We start from the raw sequence: 21813 nt of genomic DNA on the forward strand, positions 1-21813 counted from the left end.
TTCTCTCAGCTTTTGTTCCATCAATGAAATGCACAAGAGGATTTCTAACTAAATTGGCTTCTCAATGGAGCACGATGGTAGATGGGCCTGATTCGTGGTTCCTTTTAGCATAAAGTCGAAGGGTAAAGCACTCAAACCCACACACCGAGTCGTCGCTAAAGTTCACCTGTTTTTATTTAGCAGAACAGGAGCGCAGTGTACACCAGGCCATCTGTCAACTGTCATGCTAGTCTGAACTTGTAATTTTTTATTTTCTGAAAATAGGAAGGAGTGAACAAATCCTCCGGTCCACGCCTATCCGAAACGTATTAATCAATCAATTTTATATGACGAAACTGTTGCATTTTTTTTTATCTTATCAACACAAGCGCGCGTGGAAGAGAAATTCGTTTGTTGGAATGGGAACGTGCACTACGCCGGCGGCGTCGCCGCCTGCCGTTGTCAGTGCCGCGACAGGACGGCGTCGTACAGGCCGTGCGCGGCGAACGCGAGGCCGAAGAGGAGGATGGCCCAGTCGACGGCGCGCTGCGCGGCGCCCGCGGCGTGGCCCACGACGTGGAGGTGGAACAGCGCGGGCAGCACGAAGGAGAGCAGCGCGCACACCGTGCTCCCCACGAAGGACGCGAACGACCCGAACGCCGGCACGAAGCACGCGATCGCCGACAGTGCCACGAGCACGGCGACGCGGCTCGCGTGCAGGGCCGCCCGCCCCATGGCGCCGCCGACGTGGCAGCGCTTCCGCAGCCACCCGCCCGGCGCCAGCAGCCGCGCCTCCACGATCTCGTGGATCGGGTGCATCATCACCGGGAACGTCAGCGCCAGCGCGAAGCACAGCACCACCTGCACGAAGAGCATCCATTTTTTTTTTTTTGCCATTGGTTTCATTTCATCGATGGGGATGGGCCGGCCGTGTTGTTCGTGACTGAGAGAGTTTTTCCTGACTGACCTTGACGGCGGTGGTGGACCAGGTGCTGGGGAGGTTGAGCGTGATGATGTCCTTGGTGGCGTCGCCGTAGGCGAGGTAGCCGCAGGCGCCGAAGCAGACGTACACGGCGGTGACGCCGGCGATGGCCTGGAGGAGCACGGAGCGGAACCTGCTCCGGTCAGCCATGGACGCCTCGAGCGCCAGCGTCATGCAGAAGCCCTCGAAGCAGAAGACGGAGAAGCCGGCGGCGAACGTGACTCCCCAGAGCCCCTCCACCGCGGCGCGGCCCTGGAACGGCTGCTCGCCGCGCGCGGCCAGGAGCTGGAGGTCCTGCTTCACCACGGTGGCCACGGCCAGCACGGTGCACGCGTCGGCGAGGATGCTGAACTGCCCGAGCGACGACAGCGAGCGGACCAGGGAGAGCGCCGCCTGGACGGGCAGCAGCAGCGCGAGGACCACGGTGGACGGCGTCAGCGGGCCGTGCCCGTCCTCGGCGGCGAACACGGACGACACATTCTGGCCGATGAACACCAGGTACGCCACGGTGCCGCCCGTCTGCGACAGGATGATGGTGGCCTCCGTGAAGTGCCTGCCGATCCGGCCGAAGCACCTCTCGCCCAGGTCGCCGTAGGTGTAGTTGCTGCAGCGATGCTGCTCGCCGTCCTCCTCCGTCTCTTGCTCTCGCAGCTTGTCTCTGCATTCCAGCTTCATTTCGTGGATGGATGAAGCTTCGAATCAATCACTAAGCTAGATCTGGAGCAAAGATTAATCGAAACAGGTACTGTACTGACCAGCAGGAGCATGCAGTAGAATGTCGCGGCCCCGGCGCCAGCGACGCCGAGTGCGCCGGCGAGCCAGCCAGCGGTGCGGAATGCGTAGGGCAGGCCGAGCACCCCAGTGCCGACGATGGAGACGACGATGTTCCCGATGGTCTGCGCCGGCGTGGCACCCCTCCGCGCCTCCTCCAGCAGCGGCGCCTTCGCCTCCGCCGCCATCGGACCCCGGAAACCAATGCCGTCTCTGTGGAGGAGAAGGACGCCTGCCTCGGGCAATCAAGGCGAGCTTAACCCGGCGTCGCCGTCGACGTCGACGCGTCTCTTTCCGCAATTCCTTTTCCTACTCATGCTCTTGGATCGACGTGCGCGGAGATGAGGATGAATGGACCAAATGATCCGATCCTTAGACTGCGTGTCGGGTGTGGGGCAGATGGGTAGCCGAGTAGCAACAGTGGCACGCATCCTGTGCTGTGCCAGGTGTGCGCGTGTTCTTCCGCTTCTGCCTTTCTGGCAGGGAACGGAACGAACGCGAGGAATTGGAACACGTGGCTGACTGGATTTTTGGCAACCATTTTTTATTGGATCGCGGATTGGTTTGGCCCCTGCGGATCGGGTGGTTGGATCGTCGCCGCCGACCGTCGGGACTCGGGATCAAATCCGTCCGGTGGTCGCGGTGGGGCTCAGTGATCTGGAGGCGTCGAGTGGCTGACGAGAGGAGCAGCCGCGTGCAGCACGCTCGTTTGTCAGTTGTCACCGTGATCATCATCGCCAGATAAGAATGGTAATGGTGATTCAGCGAACAGCGGACCAATACTTGGTTTTCCTTTTTTTTTTTGGTAATGGTAATGATTAAGCACACCCTTTGTTTTGTTTTCCTTTTCGGGCTTGTTAGCGCACGTCCGGACAGTCCTTTTCCCACGCTGTTTTGCGCGCCCACATGGGACCTGCATTGTCCTGAATGTCATCAGCATCGAGAAGAGAGGGTGGAGGCGGTGGATGCCCAGCCGATGCCGTGAAGAGAAGGAGACGCTGAGGTGAGGCAGCAAAAGGCAAGAAGAGAGATGCAACACACGATTTGCTATTAAAACATTCAGATACAACACTCGCAACAAAGCAGATGAAACACTTGAAATATGCATATGAAACATTTGCAAAAACACTTGAAACCATTGCAAAAACATACACAACATCCAGATAAAACACACTTGCAAACATATGTGTGAAACATATGCAACAACTAGATAAACACACTTACAACATATGTCCGAAAAAACAGATGAAACATTGGGAACAAAAGCTTGCAACATACGTGTACAACCATTGCAACATCTCGTTCTACTTTTGCAACATCCATATGAAACACTTGCAACATACCTCTGAAACATCTGAAATATTTGAAACAGACGCTTGCAACATGCGCTTTCAAGTGCAACATCTAATTGGTGCTTGGACAAAAATGGAGGCTCGTCGACGCGGACCTCGACGTCGACATGGAGGTCGATGCTATGGAGTGGCGCGGAGGTCGTCGGTGTGGAGCTCGTCGACAGTATGGACCTCGGCAGGAACCGCGGCAGGTGGATGGAGCTTTGCCGCAACGGGAGGCGCGAGTTCGGGCGGGGGCACGCGACGCGGGCGTGTGGCCGAGGGCGGCGCAGGCGAGGGTGGGGTTGGTTCCGTGAGCAGGAGCGCGCAGCGTGTAGAGCGAGCGGGCAACGCGAGTGGGGGCGGCGTGGGCGGGGTCTGTTCCTCGAGCAGGCGACGCGGGCGAGGTCTGTCCGTCCGAACGGACGCTATATTAGGAGCATTACCGTTTCCTTTTGAACGGAGAAAATCTTTTTCTACGGTAGTTCGTTATTTTCCGTTATACATACAGACTGGTAAGTATATTTTGTGCTTTGGGCTAACTAGGGTTTTGGAATCGGAGGTCCATTTTTTCATCATGTGGAGAAGGACGGCTAGTTGGTCTTTACAAAAAGACAAGGCCAGAGTAATAAGTCGTGTTAAGGGCTGTCTGGATACTTTGCCTGATACTGTTTTGCCTTGACGTGCTAAAATATAACAGACACCTGCGAACTGATCATACATTAGTTGGTTGGTTCCTTGTGTTAGAACTTGTCCATCCGAATTTAAGTCTTTGACTTGGCATGGGTGCTCGTATTTTTCCTAAATTTATTCAAGGATTTAATGGCGCTAAGCTTTCTGTGGTAGACGACGTCCCGGTCCACAGCGAGGCGTCTGTTGTAACTTCGTGAATCTCGATATCTGCAGGTGTCGGTCGTGACTTCGTGAATCTCGAGATCTGCCGGCGTCGGTCGTGACTTCGTGAATCTCGAGATCGAAGATGCTCATAGGGATAGAATTTACGTACGTGTATTTATAGGGGTGAGTGTGCGTGTGTTGTGGACGTCTATGTTGTGCTATGTAATTCTAAAAAAAGAAGAAAAGAAGAAATTAGAGACACATGTGTTACCTTGTATTATGTGCGGGCAAGATTTTTTCTTGCTTCCATGGGTGAGCCATGTATGCATGAAGCCTGACTCAGAGGAGATATTGTTTCGTTATCTGCATGAGAACAAATCATGTGACATGAATGTGTCAACATAAATACTAAAATAATTATTCTTTTACGATATATTGTGTCATAATAACACTTATTTTATCTTATCAAACCTTAATCTTCTTTAAAATTACTTAATATTCATTAATTATGTGCTAGTAACATCATTAACTGTATTATTACCCCGCATGGCGCGAGCCTAGCTTGCTGGATACGGTCGATTCCCTTGGGCCTGGCTCGGGGAGCCCTTTTGCATGCGTGTGGTCAAGCCTGGCGACACGCCTTGGCATCCAAACACACGGTCCTTGCACGCAATGGACGTTGCTGGAGATGATATGGGCAACCAAACATGTTCTTAGACAAACCTAGCCTATTAGGAACCAAATGCATTGTCATTTCTATTTTGAATTTGGAAGTTCTCATTAGTGCACTATTACTCCGGACTAAGGGCCAGCTAATTTGAGTTAGAAAGAGCTAGTGATTAAAATAAAGTCAGTTTTTTGTTTTTTGTTTTTTTGGCATCCTACCTATATCCATGTCTCAACTTTTCCTCTCTTATCCCCTGTGCTAATCTGGGCTAGTAGGGGCAAATGTAACTTTTACCATCACAACAAGTACCTATTAGTGCAGTATAGATCAAACGAACATCTAGATATTTTAAGTTTAGCTAGTTAGTAATGATTAATTTAGCTCAACATGTTCTAAAATTCGTATTTGTAAATTTTAATTTTGTAAAAGCCATGCTGAAAGGTCATAATGACTAGAGGAGGGGTAAATAACCAAATAAAATTCTCTACAAATTACTAGAGCAAGATGTTAGTTAAATAATAAGCGAAGTTTTTTCTCTAGCTCTAGTCAAGGTTGCAAGCCACCTATCCCAACAATTATGATATGCTATGATCTCTAGGCACAATCAAGAAACTAAGTCACTACTATTACTCTAGTTGAGCTAGCAAGAAACTAAACCAACTAACTAAACAACTAGCAAGCTACTCAACTAGGCAAACTAGAGAACTACACTACACACGTATAATAAGTTAAGTAAATATAAGAATGTAGGGTGATTTTACCGGCCGTGGCAAGAGACAATCAATCACAATATATGAAGCCCAAGTGAATACCAGGAGAAGTCCAATACACAATTGACACAAGATTTTTCTTCCGAGGTTCACGTGCTTGTCGGCACGCTAGTTCCCATTATGTCGACCACACACTTGGTGATTCGGCGGCTAATATGTATTTCACAAACCTAGCCCAACAAATAGGCGTCGCAAGAACCTACCCACAAGTGTTCAATGCTGGTTTACCGGTAAGTACTTCGGTTCACTATATTCTTCGAGGCAGTTACATATGATTAAATTATTAATGGCTATTTCATTATCGTGTTCAATGCAGCAATGAAATGGGCTTGATACACTCCCTATAGCTCTGTATATCTGGACCGAAGCAGAGTTAGTTAGAGGGAATGCGAGGCGCGAGTACAGGGAGTACACGGACGGTCTCGACGTCCTAACACATCACCAGGTTATGCTCTCTTTACTATCATACATGTGTCTTGTTCGATGTACACTATATCACAACCTAACTCAATTACGAAATGTTCAGGTGCATTGGTGTCCTTGGGATGCTCCAGAGCTCAAGTACTATCTGAGTCATGTCACTAGGGATGAGTTAGATGAGTATCGCTGCAATGTCCCTCTTATTTTCTTCCATGTGGTCGAGATTCACTTGCCCATCAGGGTCTGCAGATAGTTTGAAAGAATGACAGGCTACCCACCACCGCTTTACTCCACCAACCAAGGATTGCATGGGTGCGTTATCGATTAATAACAAAACTATAATTCAGAGGTGTGTGTGGTACAACTAACATCGTTTTGTTGCAGGTATGACCGCAGAAAGATGTACAAGACCAAGGATTGACACGTGACACACAACGCGCACATCCTTTTATGGGAGACCAGGGAACGGCAACCGCTCCATGCGGGTCCTCCACACGACCAGCACACCTTCGACGAGTACCTACGGTGGCTTCACAGGTCTACAAGGACACATATCAAGCCCCCATACACTGAGGAGACAATTGACGAGGACTCGGAGGAAGATGTGATCGAAGATGTGTATGACGTTGCCACTAGGGAGGACACACAGCTACAGAGAGCTCCACTTCAAAGATACGTGGTAAGATACTTGAATGGTACAATTTGTTATCCTTTTGGTATTAAGTATGTGTACTAAAACTGTCCAACCGCGTTTCTGTACCCAGGCGACACAATTGTCAAGGATGTCCAACGAAATAGTTTTTCGGCTTCACGAGTCTAGAGGGCAGGGGCCTGGCGTTCTCGAGGCTTTTGTGGAGGTAAACATAAACTTGTCCATTCCGAAAATGTTTCTTTAGTGTATATGCAATTGAGAAATGCACTAACTTTAACATCTATTTATGTAGAAGGTGAAGAAGAGCTGCAGGAAGCTAGCTCAGAAGCTGAGCTGCATGGACACTCCTTATGTGGAACCGTCACTCCCGGCGCGGTCGGGTGGCACGTCTTCAGCCTCTTTGAGGACACCAGCCGGCTCTTCTCAGTCGGTGACAGGTGCCACTTCCGCGGTGCGTACACCACCACATCATAGCGCTGGCAAGGACCCTGCAACCGAGGACGACGATGATGACCCCCCGGGCTTCCGCAAACAGCATGGCCAGTGGGACGATTGGCCACAGGACGAGATCGACATGTCTCAGCTAGATGGTGCCCTGCTCGGTACCCAAGGAACCTCACAGGTACTAACAAAGGTAGTTTCTTTAAATACGTAGGCTCCATGAACTAACGATCATAAATATTATAAGTAATTATGCATATCATATACTTGCAGGGTACGAGCCATACGCACCGGCGACGTGACCACACCGACGTTGGCTACACTCCCAATGTGTTGCCAACAAATCCGAAGAGACAGAGGCGTCGAGGGATCCTTACACTGCTGGGTCTTAGTTTGTTAGGTCGAACAAATATTGGCGTCCGAAACTTGCAGGCTTAGTTGGTTATGTTATGTCGAACTTATGTCAAACCAATAAAAAATTTATGTGGCAGCTTGTCAACTTATGCATGGACTGCATTTATTTGCTTCATATTCGTTTCAATGCGTCGTAGCAGCACTGCCAACGAGATTAAGTAGCAACTAGTTCGGGAACCGACAGTCCCGGTATATCTCGACGCCGGTGGCCGGCGTCTTGACCCCAATCCTCTCGAGCTTGGTCATCGCCGCCACGAAATCGCCGAAGAAAGCACCCTGGTTAGACACGCGGTAGTCGATCGTGCTGCGTGACCCCATGTCGGACTAGAGCACTTGGTCGGAGCCCACCAGGATGGGGTCGAGGAAGCCGGGGTCCATGGTCCATGATCGCGTCGCTGCCGATCCTCAACCAAAAGCAGCCGATCTTCTGTTTGCGTCCAGGTCCTGCCGCATCATGCGCGGTGGCGCGGCAGACCCTGTCACGTCATCGGTCAACGGCCTCGGTCTTCGCCACGTCACCCTCCTGCCGCGCCACCATGCATGGCGCGGCACATGCATTTCGCCACGCCATGACAATAGGTGCGGCCAAAAGTGTTAGTTTAAAAAAAAGAAACAAACAATGTCAGATTTAAAAAAAATCGCGAGAGCTGACTTATGAACCCGCAAGGTGAGACATCAAACCATTTATTTCATATGTTTCAGAGGTATATTGCAAGTGTTTTATATAGATGTTACAAAATAGATCGTGATATTGTACATATTGCAATGGTTATACACGTATGTTGGAAGCGTCTGTTTCAAATGTTTCATATGCTTTTTCAGACGTATTTGCAAGTGTGTTTATTTGGAGATTACATATGTTTCACACATATGTTGTAAGAGTATGTTTGAAATCTTTCAGCTGTTTCAGTCTTATGTTGTAATAAGTGCTTTCATGTTGCAAGTTGCAAGTGTTTTACCTGAATGTTGTATATGTTTCACACATATGTTGCAAGTATATGTTCCACATGTTTCATCTGCTTCAGACGTATGTTGCATTTAAGTGTTTCATGTTACAAGTGTTTTATGCTTCAGAGCTATGTTCAGATAGTCATGGGGCACGGTCTGAGCGTCGGGGGAAGGGACGTGACAAGCTAGGGGCTGACGGATGGGGCGAGCGACGCGCAGGGTCCTACGGATGGAGCATGCTCGTCCTTATCCCGGCTCCCAGGTCCCGCCCGCGCGGAGAGAGGAGGGGGTCAGGGTGAAGGAGCGGTGGGCGTGGGGCGGGGCGAGACTGACCGGGGCCGGGTATGCGTGCGTGGCGGGACGAGGCAGTTGGGGAAGGACTGCAGTGATACAGTGAGAGTGCGGCTCATTTCTGCTGGACCGCTCGGTTCCTATCCCATCGAACGTTCGCGCGGCATCAATTCCCCTCGTGAGAAGGTGAAAGCACCCGTGTGTGCGTGTGCCTAATGGCTAATGATCCTGCACTTCCCTCGGGCAGTAGTATCACACTGTAATGATCCCATTAATCCGATGATGGATAACCGGTGCGGGACATAATCTCAAGATGTGAAACAGAAGCTATGGTCTATGGATCGTGCCTGATCATCCTCTGAGCGTTGGAGTTTGCAGCAGATTCAGGGATGACTCGGGTGGAGCTGGAGACTGATGCATTATTGGTGGCACGTTCGGTACTTGGGTGGCCTTTGTTAGTTGGAGCCTGTTCGCTTAAATTTATCAGCCAGCTTATCAGTTAGAATCTACACTATCTTTCTCTCACAATAACTTAGCTTCAGCCGACTTTAATACCAGCCGAACAGGCCCCAGAATTTGGCATAAGCTCCGATCGGTTCACTGTTGGAGGAGGTTAAATTTCATATGTTTGTAAATTTCATTTTTTTCAAAATAAATTGTACGAACACATATGCTCAGTGCTCATAGCATACATGTTCTGTATGATTCTCTTCTGATGCAGGCCCCCACTAGCCAATGCCGAGACGATACAAAGCTTCTTTGTTTGGTTACTTGTATTGCTCTAACCAGGCTATGTCGGGCTATTGATTGGTTGCATAAACTTCTGATCCATTTCAGAGACAACACATAAGCCGAAAGCAGCCAAGCTGCATGGCGCTAGTCATGCCCCAAGTCGATGGGAGAATCTTGTATGAGCTCAGCCTGCCCCAAGTCGACATACAAACATTCAAATAATACTTTTGTGCATCCCATGGGCCAGCTTGACCCATATCATATAAGAGCAAGTAAACAGGTTTTAACTCTATGAATGCACGCATGTAAGGGCAGTCCCAATGGTGTATTGATGATGGTTTCTATCCTCATTAAATGATTTGTCACGTAGACAAAACGCTGACATGGCAACGTAATTAATGAAGAAAGAGAGCAAAAATCATAGAAATGGTTTCTTCATGAAGAAATCAGGTCTATTCTTAACCCAATGCACCAAGAAACCATGAAATCGCCATTGGGGAGAAACCACCAGTTTCTAGGGAGCTCGTGTCGCACTCCCATTAGAGGAAGAAGATAGAGTTGGGAGAGAGAAAGAGAAAATAATTATTACTCATAGAAACCATGGGTTGGAAAGCAGTAATTTTTTGGTATGGTATCCTATGTTATAGAAACTACTAGTTTCTTTCATTGGTACTGCCCTAACAACTCTATCTCTGGAGCGTCACTAAAAGATTCAGTGGACAGATCTTGAAATTGACGTAGTCACCTCGAATCGCCTCGCTATATGGACGAGTACACATTGTTTACCCCTATAAGAAAAGTATCGTCAAATCCTAAAATTAGCCCACAAAAAATACAAACATCACTTCATGTTTAGAATTCCGTAGCGCATAAAAAAAACTACCAGAGATTATTTAGAAGAAAAACCATTATTAAAAAAATCTAAGCACACATGTAGTGTGCTCTCGTTCAACCTGAAGAATCTGGGAGACGCAGGCAGGAGACCAATCATCATTCAGTTCAATACAATTCCGTATAGGTAAGATAGCTAACCACGCTTGCCGCGCGGTGCTACCCGTCTCCAGGAACCGGGTTATGAACTGTTTTGCCCTTGTTTGCGTAACCGGTGTGGTACAACTGTACAAGAGAAGGTCGAAGTATTTTTTTTTTCCCAAAGTACAAGAGTATATATTGTGTAAATATACGCGCGAGCGCATGCTTCCATGGACACATGGGCTTTAAGATGACAGGCCTATTATACGGCCCATGTCGCATAACAACCAGCCGACCCGAGTAACACTCGACGGGCCCGCACGCACCAGCAAGTCCAGCACCACAGCTCCCCCTATCGCGGACGCGGCCGGCCGAAAAAACGTCGGCGTCGGCGTCGGCGTCGGCGTCACCGTCACGGTCAGTGCCCGTGCAGGCCCGTCGTCACACTCAATACATCTCCTCCCCTGAGGCCCTGACCCTCAGCCGCCTATATTTCGACAACCACGTCGGTTTCGCCGGCTCTGCCTCGTCGTGACGTCCACCTAGTCTCCGTTCGCGTGTCCGGCCGAGGAGGAAAGCAACTAGCCAGCCAGTCAGCACACGCGCCCGCGCGCGCCGGCGCCACCCGATTGAGATCCGCCTATGTCGGAGTCCGGCAAGGCCGACGCGCGGCCGAGTGTCGCGCCGGCGACGGCCGCAGCCGATGGCGACGCCGGGGCCGGGCCGGCTGACTCTGGCGGCGTAAGGTCCATGGTGGAGAGGTGGAAGATGGACGGCGCGCCGGCGCGGGCGCGGCTGCTGCTCCGGGCCCTGGCGTGGCTCTTCTCCCTCCTCGCCCTCGTCGTCATGGCGTCCAACCAGCACGGCGGTAGCCAGGATTTCCGCAAGTACCCTGAGTACAAGTCAGTACGCTAACCAAACCATTCTCGATCAACCATTGCAACAATCCATGGTACCGATCGAGTGCTGAGTTTCCGAGCGTGCAGCTACTGCCTGGGCGTCTCGATCGTGGCGTGGCTGTACGCCACGGCGCAGGTCCTGCGCGACGTCCACCGCCTCAGCTCCGGGCGGGACCTCATCGCGCCGAGGAAGGCGTCGGCCGTCGTCGACTTCGCCGGAGACCAGGTTGGGTTCGTCCGGTGCGCCGTGCGCGTGTGCCCGCGCGTCGTGGGGATCGCAACGATCCGATCCAACCACCGATGCCCAACCTGGCAGCGTCGTGTCGCCAACCGCCGCCGATTACTATACGCTTCTTATCTGTCTCGCTTTTTTCTGATGAAAAAACCGGGAACCTTGGTGCAGGTCGTCGCTTACTTCTTGATATCGGCGATGTCCGCGGCGGCGCCGGTGACGGACTACATGCGCCAGGCGGCGGACAACCTGTTCACCGACTCGGCGGCGGCGGCAATCAGCATGGCCTTCTTCGCGTTCGTGGCCATCGGCCTCTCTGCTCTCGTCTCCGGGTACCACCTCTCCATGGAGGCTCTTGTATAGCCTGTAAATCACAACTCTCCATCTCATGTGTCACGTTACCCAACCTCAACATTGTGCATATAATATTGCCTCCAATTGTTAGTTGACCATTTTTTTTCTCTGTGATCAACAAATTAGTCAAAGTGGGTGCATTGGATTTCATATTTTTGCAACTCAAGGTCTGCTATGCTGTGTGGAATCGATGCCTGCTATGCTGTGTGGAATCGATGACGCAATTATCTCCCCTTTTTCAGAAGATGAAATAATTGTTTACTTATTAAGTTATAACTACTGATGCATGCTATCCTAGGATCATGCCAACCGCAACAGCCTTTGCTGCTGTGGGAGAGGCAGGCCGGTATACAAACAATCGGTCGAAAGAATACAGAAAGAAAAATGAAAGAAGGATTATGGGCGTATACTATACACAAGACTAGCATTATATTACTAACAAAAACGATGACATGGCTGTCCATCCCCAACCTGTCCCCAATTGGTATCTTTCTGCCATGGAAAGAAACACCAAGAGGGCAAAAGGTGGGCATTATGTATCACTCCAACTATCTGCGTCTTCATCGTCACTTCCCACTGCCTGTTCCATACGATGAACAACAGAGATCGGCAAAAGGCCAACATTAACATCAAAATGGAAGCTAACTTGTCACGAATGAAGCTGAAGTTATGTGCAGAGAGAACCTGTCGGATGGCATTTGCCTTTTCTATGATAGCGGCGACCTTTAAGTTTCTAGTACTGGTTCTAGCAGGGGATCTCATGGCTGTTGGCTTAGCTGGAGCAACTGGTTTCAAGCTGAAGGTCTGATCGGAAAGCAAACATCAAACAAGTTAGAGAGAATGCACATATATTTGAGTTTTAGTTTTGTTTCTCGATGGAGAAAGCATTTTATTTGCCAACCTTGTTTCTTATCTGTTCTATCAACATGTTTCTCTCATTAGGCTTCGGCTTGTCAGTTGATGGTGCAAGCTCCGAAACTTTTCTCATCTGCAAAAATATAGATGGCTTTAGGTTAATACAGGGACCATAGCTACGACACAGAAAAAAATATATCAGGATGAACGCAAATTACCGAGCTTCTATCATGAGCAGCAACAGCATCAACGAGTGGATTCCTTGGGATGTTTTTTATTGAAATAGGCTTCCTGATCAAATGATTGTCGGCGATATTTGGCTCAAATTGGCTCTCTTCTACTAAAATACCATATTTAGGATGAAGCATCTGAGGTCCAACAGTCCATCCCATCACAGGTGGCAGCTCAGCATGCGCATAGCAACCTTCATCAAGGCCAGTGACCAACTCACTTTTATCACCAGGCCATTCCAGGCCATCTATATTTTTGCTGGCCTGGTTTCTGTTTTCTCTCTCTAAATTATATTCATCATGTGGATAATCTTGAGGTGCCATTGGTTCTAAGCTGCGCAATGGGCCTCCTGGTTGATCGTCCTCGGAGCTCCCAACATTATGTTCTTGTAAAAGTTGACTCTCTTGGCCATTCCCTTTCAACAGCGTGCTTGGTGCAGAATGTTTTGCTGTGTCTGAAGGTGCCTCACTTGTACCAGACTGATGCTTAACACTGTCCTCTGATGCATTTGTAATATGCTCTTCATGGTCTGAAGTCTCTGAGGATGATTCACCATGCTGATGTTGCTGGTAACACCTATTTTCAGAAACATGTCCTTTTGTTAGGGTGCTTTCCATGCTGCCAACAGCATCCATTGACTTATCATCTCCAGATGCAGCTCCATGTGAATGGCTGGGATGCTCACTATTTTCTCTAGTATCTGGTTGAGGGTCCTGCAGTTCATATGCAGGTAATGGAAACAGAGGTTCTGGTGAGTATAAAGCTGTTCCATCTGTCATTACAGAATCATCCAGATGTTCCTCATCTGCTGTTGTTGATGTGACCCCAGCATCCAGGTGTTCCTCAACTCCTGTTGCTGATGCTGAAATATGTCCCTCTTGCTTAATGTCCTCTGAAGCCTCTAAGGATGGCCTGTGTTCAGTCCTTGCAACATCAGTTACTGCAACCCTGGTCGATAATCTTCCAAAATCTACATTTTGATCATTATGATATATCAAGGAACTCTCACATTTATCTTCTTTGATTTCTTGAGAGGGTACTGGTTCTATAGATCTATCCGTTGGATCAAGCAAACCTAGCCTAATATCCATCTCTTGGCTTGATATCTGCAAAACAGGATCTATTACCCTCGCAGGCTCAGTCATACAGCCTTTTCTACTCAGAAGTCCTAGACGAGGCTTCCCAAGCCTCCACTGGAGAGGAGGGAGAGGGGGTGGTGCTTGAGGATCTTTGTAGGAATCATTTTGAAATTGTACATTGGGTGGCAGACCAGGAGACAACTGATTCGTTTCCTCACTGCTAGGCATGGCAGAAATACAAGTCAACACTGTTGTGTCAGCTAGTACTGGTATATTTGAAGAACATGGTGCGGTCTGGGAATCAAATTCAGTTGAGCAATCAGATTCCTTCACTGATTGTGGAGCAACTCGAAAGTCTAATTCAGGGGGTGCATGAGTTTCCTGCTCTAGCTCCCCAGGAAGAAGGTTTGGTTGAGCATCTACATATTCATCAATCTTATCTTTAACCAAACATGGAGCGACATTGGAAGCGACATTGGAATCACGGTCATCCGAGACATGGTCTTCTGATTCAAGATCCACTAAAGTGGAACTGCTCAAAGCAGGGCGATCTAATTCATGTATATCCCCATCAGTTGAACATGGAGTGATTTGAGCATCATGTCCATGTGGAACACAAACTTTTGATCCCCGATCCAGTTCATCAGCATTGCTCAAAGGAGGACCATCCAGTTCGTCGATCTTCTCATCATGCAAAGGAAATGGAACGATTTGAGAATCATGTTCACCTGACGTGCAACATTCTGACTTCTGTTCTGCTTGAAAAGAAGTCCTCAAAGAATGATGGAATGATTGGAGGATCATGTTCATTCTGACTTCTAGATTGTCCTTAGTCTCATCAACTGAAGGTGATGGAATGATCGGAGGATCAAATTCAAATCCACCAAAGGCACAACCTTCTGGCCCCTGGGCTAGAACAGGTTTGCCCAAAGTAAGGGCCTCATTCTTCTCACTAGTTGAACGGCGTGGAACATCTTGGTTGTTGTATTCATCCAAGGCACAGGCATGTACCTCTGGTTCCACTGGTACAGCAACATCCAGTCCATCTATTTTTTCATTAATAGAAGAATGTGGAACAAGGTCGGCACGGATTTCCAGCTCTTGTTTCACTTCAACGTCGTTGCTTAAAGGAAAGAAGCATTTTTCACTAGTCTTCTCCTTACGCAGCAAAGGGGAACTACTACAAGAATCAACTCCAGACAAGCCATGCAGTCCCTGCTGTATATCCACTGGAACAGAGAGCATATTTAATTCAGGACTTCTGTTATCATTGGAAAACTCAGGAGATTTTAAATGGGAATCTACTCCTGTTGTCTCGCCCTTGTCCTTGAGATCTTCTTTACCAGAAACAGTCATTGATGTAGTGCCTTGTGCATCCACAGCACATGAACATTCAACACACTCAGAACAGAACTTAGAATGAACACAGGCTTCCTTATCTAACTTCACTGGCAAGGCTGAGTTATAACATGGCAAATCTGACTCTCTGACCAGAAAAGCATTTGGAGTTTTGTTAGAATCTGAGGCTGGTTCACTGTGGGAACAGTCAGTGACGGATGAAAAATCTATCTCATGATATTCATGGCAGAAGGATCTGAAATCATCTTCAGTCATAATTTCTGATGGTAATGGCGCCTCATCAGGTGGAGTTGCAGGTTCCCAAAGGGCATCAGCAGTTACTCCCATATTGTCATGTTGTATTAGAAGTTCTGAAAGGAAATCCTCTTCTTCAGGGAAACATGGTTGGCAGTTCATACTGGAAGATGGATAAATTTGAGTATGGCTCATCAAGTAGGCAGGATCCAGGAACGGGTTTGTACTACTAGAATCTTGAGCGTGCATCCCCCACGCCAAATCTTGATCAGCATCCACTGGTTGTTTCCCAACTGTGTTACTATTCAGGGTTACTGCACCATCCTTGTTCAAATCGCAGAGAAAGAGATCTTCAGCGTTATGACTGGCCTCTTCTAGTAATTCCTCTTGATAATCAGATTCTACTAGAAATTGTGTACCATCATCCCTGCCACTACATTTTTCACTTGTAGTCTCTACAATAAGAGGAGGAATATTGTCTGTCTGCAACATACTCTTCTTAGAGATATCTTCTCTTGAGTCATCTACTGCCCCAAGATTTCTGTGAATAGCTTCCATTGTTTCCAAATCTTCCCTGGAAGGAGACTGTAGTTGCAAATCCAGCCTAGTGGCTTCTTCAGTTGAACTTGTAACCAGAACCTCTGCTTTTTCAGGATGTATGTTAGCATCAATGAACTCTTTGGGAGGTACCACATCATTTGCAAATCCACTAGTAGTTGATTCTTCTGCAACCGCAAATTCACCAACCTCTGGAATTTCTTCCGTTTCAGTCAATTCATGTTGTTCTACAAAGGATCCACTAGTAGTTGATTCTTCTGCAACCGCAAATTCAGCAACCTCTGGAATTTCTTCCGTTCCAGTCAATTCATGTTGTTCTACAAAGGAACTACTGGTGTTAGGTAGAAAGGAAGTACTAGGGGCTAGAGGGACACCAATCTCTAGTGCTTTAGTATCATCGCTAAATGCACAGGACGTGGGTGCAAGTGTCTCTCCTACATGAGATTCTGTCTCCTCTTGAGAAGCTAATACACCTGAAACGACTCCTGGAAGCTTTTGAGCATCAGTAAAATCCCTGGCCATGGCACATGCTTGCATAGAATCATCCTTGCATGTGTTGAGGCTAGTTGGACAAGTCCTTTGTTCAAGCACAACAATTTGATGGTCCTCTGCAACATGCTTATTGAAAGTAGTTGATAGGCCATCATCTAGTAAAGAGTGCATGTCTTCAGTAATCCAATCATCATATGATTCATACAGTACATTATTGTGGATGCTTGAATGTTTCGGTGAAATTCCTGAATAAACAGAACACCCATTCAAAATGCAATATCAAGTGAGGCATGCGACTATAGCATTTTTTGAAGCATTAAGGAAAAACATAAAGACTAATTATCAACATACCATCTTGACGCTCGTGGATGCCATCAGAATCCAAACCTGTTGGGGTTTCTTTAGGAATTGTAACATTGTCGACTTCTACATCATTCATCCACATAACATGATCCTTATCTGGCAGCGATGCAAGTTTGTTAGGTGAACTTCCTGATTCTAGAGATCTGCCTTCTTCCAATTCTTTCTTCAACTCCTGCATTTCCTCTTGGTTGGGTTTGGTAGGGTGGAGAGACAAATCATCAGCAATCCCAGAACTGATTTTATCTTCGTCTTCTGAAACATCAATAGGTTTGCTCAATACCATAGAAATATCATCCAGTACAACATCCTGGACATGCTCCACTGGATGACATACTTTATCGGTGTAATTGTTCCAGCCGATAGCCATATCTAACCAGACAAGACAATAACTATGTTAGTAAACGAAAAATAGAGGTAAAGCTAAAACAAGAAAGTTATATTTACTGTAACAAATGAGAATATATTTTATCGAAAGACTTGCTACTTCAAGTAAGAATTACCATCCAAGTTGCTAGATGTATCGGGTGACTGTTTATCAGAATTATGGATAGCAGCAGCATGATCATCACTCAGAGAGTGAAAAGCTTCCTCCTTGTGTTGTAGACAACTAATGAGACCATCATTGTTTTGTGCGTCGCCATTTTCAGAAACTACACTAGATGATGAGCTCACGTCCATTAGATCCACATCATTAGAAGGCTCTTCATCTTTGGGCCAGTCAACACCATTCAATTGTCTGCCAGATTGTGAACCAGAGTTTGGACCATTAGTGGCTGACACTGGGGGAGCAGAATCACTTGAAAGTGGCAAGTCCATACAGGTTGGTTCTCCACCACTGCTTGAATTGTCCAACCCTGTTGACGAGTCTATTGCAGGACCTACTTCTGCAGGTTCTGCATACAATGCATTTTCACCTTCCTTGTTGTGACGGTTCAATTCAACCAATTCAACGCTGGCACTGGGATCACATTCAGTTTCCATTTCAGGATCTTCTTCATCTTCCGAGTCCATGTCATTACAAGCATCGATGAAGTTGTCTTGATCACTCACAATGTCATCAGCCCTGTGGCCATCAATATCTTTCTGATCAGCAGGAACCCCAGCCAATAGGGGTTTCTCTTCACATGTCAAATGTGATCTGTTATTACTTTCTCCAACATCCAAGTTTGGACAATCCTGCACCTTTTCTGAGCCATGGACCATGCCAATTTGTTGAAAAGGTTCATGTTGTTTCCCCAGAATTCGTTTATCCCCTAGCTCCAAGTAAGCTGGTCCATCAGTGGGTTCAGATTTAGTCTCCACGGCATCAGATTCGTTTACCGGAACAATTTTTGTCAGATCCAATTTATCAGAAGATTGAAGGGCACCAAAATTGTCCATTTCTCCAAAAGGAGATGCAGTTTCACTTGAGTCAGTTGATCTAAATTTCACATGGTAATGCCTCGCCGAATATCTGGAGATGATTTTTTGCTGCGATGAAATTACTTCTTGCAGATGCTCCCGCCAGATTCTGCTAGTAGTTTTATGATCAGGAGTCTGTGGTTGCCTGGATTTCAACTTTGTTGTCCTAGGTGGAACTTTCCTAGAACTTCGATCCTTGGGGGTAATGTGAGGCCTGCAGGTTTTTGCACAAAAGTAATGTATCATAACATGGAAAAATTCAGTCTAAAATCATATCAGCTAAGACTTGTGGAAACTGGTTGTTTTGGATGAATCTAATGCTCACTAGTCATGCCCAAGAAAATGGCACCAAACTTACTCAGAGTTTGCAGTGAGTAATGATTCAAGAGTTGCCCCTTTCCTCCAACGCATGGCCTTCTTCTGAATAAACAACAAAGAAAGGTAAATAAGTTTTTGATTTAACAGCACTGTTCTCTCTGGAAACTATGGGGCCTCAAAGAACTGGTTGCATCCAGATCTACATAATGACATACTAACACAACAAGCACTTACCTGAGGGAAAAGACCAGGTTCTTAGATATTACCAATAAACCCCAAAACCTATCATCGTCCTAATTTAACGTCTAATCCCACATATAATTTAATTAGCTTGACTCTTATCCCCAATGTACACATTGATTTTCTTTTGGCAAGATAAATTAATTTAAAGGAAAACAATGCCAAGTCAACATAGTCACCATAATATGCAATCAGCTTCACGGGTTCTTTTTGTGAACAAAATAATCAAGAAGGCAAAGTCACCAAGCATCCAGGACAAAGTGGAAAACAATAATTGGCGAGTTAATTTAGTAAAATATGGGCAAAAATTGACTTTTTTACTTACCTTAATTCTACGAGGTTTCTTTTCAATTAAAACATCCGTTTCTGTCATGTTGGAGGCATGTTCCGTCTTGAAGAAAGAGGGGTCTGAATATCGTTTTAAGGAGGCTCCAGCACCAGCAACATCAAACCTGAAGAATAATCCTAGTGTGTAATTGCAGAAAACATTTAAATAGTAAATGTTCACAGAAGACAACATCTACATACTTATCCAACGTGAACAATTGTGGTGGGCCACGGCATTCTTCATATGAATCCATAATGAAACGAGGCATATCACCTTGTGTGATCACATTCTGATTAAGTTGAAGATTAGCATGCCACTCAATTCCTACAAGACAATGTGGAGAGATTTAAAAAAATAAAAGCAATCCAAGAGAAATTAGAAAGGAGGTACGCAGAGCTTTTTTTTTGGCTAACCATCATCATGAGGGTAATTTGAGTGCTCAGTCTGAGATATAATAGCCTTTTCAACTGCTGGAAATTCTGCCTCTAATTGCTGCAACCGGAGCATTAAACCATGTCCTCTAGAAGCAGTAGCCATAACCTCTTCGTGAAGGTCATGAAAAATTTCAGCTGCAAACCTGTTGCACATGTAATTCAGTATGAATGAGAAGCCAACTGTAAAACTGCATGTTCACTATTATGAGACGAGTGAGAAAGTATCAGAGATTAACAACTAAACTCCTATATTTTAAACAAGTTGACTACTTGGCTTGAGACTTTATCCAATACTTCTCTTAAGATGAAAACTTATCTAACGAGAATAGTTGGACTTTCATGTACACTGGTACTAACTAAAAAATAACATACAGAATTATTTTTTTAAAAAAAAATACTGTGATTTTGCAACAACATTGAACTTGACTAGTTGAGCAAATGGGAACAGTAGCTGATGCAAAGATGTTCTGACAGACAAAACAGTAGTACCACCAACTCCTCAACAACAACAAAATATGATTTTTTTTAATTAAAATGCTGAAGTTGAGCCAAAAATAGAACAAATATTCATCAGTAAAATTACACCAAGCCAGTAGTTTGAATGACACATCTAGTTAGTTAACAAAAAGGGAAGTGCCAGGCCACCATTATAGTCTTTTTTAAATAAGAAAATACACGGAGTAAGCAGTAAAGTTTGGTTCAAACCGAACAACAACAAAAGGTCGAGAAAACAGCAACCATAGTGCAAATTCTTCTAATCGTCCTCAAATTACCCCAATTTTTAATGTGCAGACCAAAAGGCTAGCAAAGTTCAGAGCTCTAATGGCAATGCATTCCTTCCACATATATTGCAAGCACTCTCATTGGATCAAGAAGTACTCCCTTCGCTCCAAATTGTAAGACGTTTTGGCTTTTCTAATACATTGCTTTTACTATGTATCTAGACATAGTGTAAGTGCATAGCAAAAGCTATGTATCTAGAAAAGCCAAAACATCTTACAATTTGGAATGGAGTATTTCTTTGCAGCTATGAGATTCACAACGCAATGCCCTTAGGTATTTCGCCAGTAGGAAACCCCAATGGTTATGCAAATTCTCCTTCAACAGACTCAACAAAGGTCAAATACTCTGATGAAGCCCTGATTATTGGCTGCAGAGATAGATAGATGTGACTAAGTAAGGTCAAATACTTCACATTCTGCAGCGTCTTTCCACTTCAACCCATGTGCGCAAGTCAGCTGATATTATATACCTATATAAAACGCAACAGATTTGACTTGCACAGCGAAATAGAAATATGCACTCCAAAGTCTAATCTCATCACTCGTGTTATGGTCAACTACTAGGCGAGACGTGACAGACAAAAAAATCTTTGGAAACACCTCAAATTCTTGCAACAAAGACACCAGACAGTGTAATTCCCACATTCACCCATCTCAGCAACCCTGGAATGGATGCAAATTCGATTCGCAGACCCAGTTTGTGCAGAAATTCAAATGGCACTCCCTTAAAATTATCTCTAGAAAAATCCAACACCGAGGGTCCGCTAAAAAAAGTCGAACCATTGCCAGCGAAATGCAACTTGGAAAACAAAACGAAGAAGGTGAGTTCCTCGCCCAACTGAAGCCCTCAGATTGAGCGAATAAGCTGAGGAAGTCGCCCAAAATTTCGACCAAATAAGTAACCAAACTACACTGCACTGTACACAAACACCTCTCAAAACAAAACGAAAGGCAACCAGCACAAATCGGCTGCGACAGAACAAGCCTCAGATGACGAAGAAGAAACCGAAATCACAAGCTACGTACAGGACCTATATAGAGCTTTAAACACAAAATCGGGAGAACAGGCAGCGCCACTCACTCCGCGAGATCCCCTAACTGGCGGAGCATGCCGACGAGGCCGGCCATGGCGACGCCCTCGAGGAGCGCCTCCGGGTCATCCTCCTCCCCGTCCCCGGGGGCCGCGTACATCTCCGGATCCGCCAGCCCATACTCGTTCCGTATCTGGTACCGTATCATCCCCGCCCGCCGAGAGCCTCCGCCTCACCAGCGCCGTCCTTCCTCCCCGCCCTCCCCACTGCCCCCGTGCACCTCAGGACCCCGCCATTGGCGCGCGCGCCGCCCCGTAGAGCATCTGGTAGATTTCGCGGGGTGCGCTTAGCGCGTGAATTTTTCAGCGTGGCGACTGGCGAAACGAGGAAGACGAGGCCCCGGAGTGAGGGTAACG

The 21813-nt window shown here is 46.7% G+C and overlaps 3 protein-coding genes across 4 annotated transcripts; 1 reads left to right on the forward strand and 2 right to left on the reverse strand.

Annotated features, from left to right (window-relative positions):
• Positions 1 to 287: 287 nt before the first annotated feature.
• Positions 288 to 2082, reverse strand: LOC136479717 (amino acid transporter ANT1-like). Its single transcript, XM_066477489.1, has 3 exons — positions 1717 to 2082; positions 947 to 1630; positions 288 to 840 (listed from the first exon to the last, which is right to left on the reverse strand). Exons 1-3 carry the CDS (start codon positions 1918 to 1920, stop codon positions 442 to 444), a joined length of 1287 nt encoding a protein of 428 aa, XP_066333586.1. The 5' UTR covers positions 1921 to 2082; the 3' UTR covers positions 288 to 441.
• Positions 2083 to 10330: 8248 nt separating this feature from the next.
• LOC136486706 (CASP-like protein 4B3) lies at positions 10331 to 11852 on the forward strand. Of its 2 annotated transcripts, XM_066483773.1 has the most exons (3): positions 10336 to 11109; positions 11194 to 11332; positions 11510 to 11829. In XM_066483773.1, exons 1-3 carry the CDS (start codon positions 10850 to 10852, stop codon positions 11699 to 11701), a joined length of 591 nt encoding a protein of 196 aa, XP_066339870.1. In that variant the 5' UTR covers positions 10336 to 10849; the 3' UTR covers positions 11702 to 11829. The 2 variants fall into 2 exon arrangements, with proteins under 2 accessions (XP_066339798.1, XP_066339870.1); XM_066483701.1 differs by having other exon boundaries at positions 10331 to 11109; positions 11194 to 11852.
• Positions 11853 to 11908: 56 nt separating this feature from the next.
• LOC136486632 (SCAR-like protein 1) lies at positions 11909 to 21685 on the reverse strand. Its single transcript, XM_066483609.1, has 11 exons — positions 21448 to 21685; positions 19564 to 19727; positions 19351 to 19474; positions 19148 to 19274; positions 18623 to 18684; positions 17364 to 18478; positions 16852 to 17232; positions 12766 to 16745; positions 12594 to 12680; positions 12377 to 12496; positions 11909 to 12272 (listed from the first exon to the last, which is right to left on the reverse strand). The coding sequence occupies exons 1-11, from the start codon at positions 21603 to 21605 to the stop codon at positions 12225 to 12227; spliced, it is 6366 nt and encodes a 2121-aa protein (XP_066339706.1). The 5' UTR covers positions 21606 to 21685; the 3' UTR covers positions 11909 to 12224.
• Positions 21686 to 21813: the final 128 nt, after the last annotated feature.

Source organism: Miscanthus floridulus, chromosome 1, assembly GCF_019320115.1.
Source record: "Miscanthus floridulus cultivar M001 chromosome 1, ASM1932011v1, whole genome shotgun sequence".
Lineage (NCBI taxonomy): Eukaryota > Viridiplantae > Streptophyta > Magnoliopsida > Poales > Poaceae > Miscanthus > Miscanthus floridulus.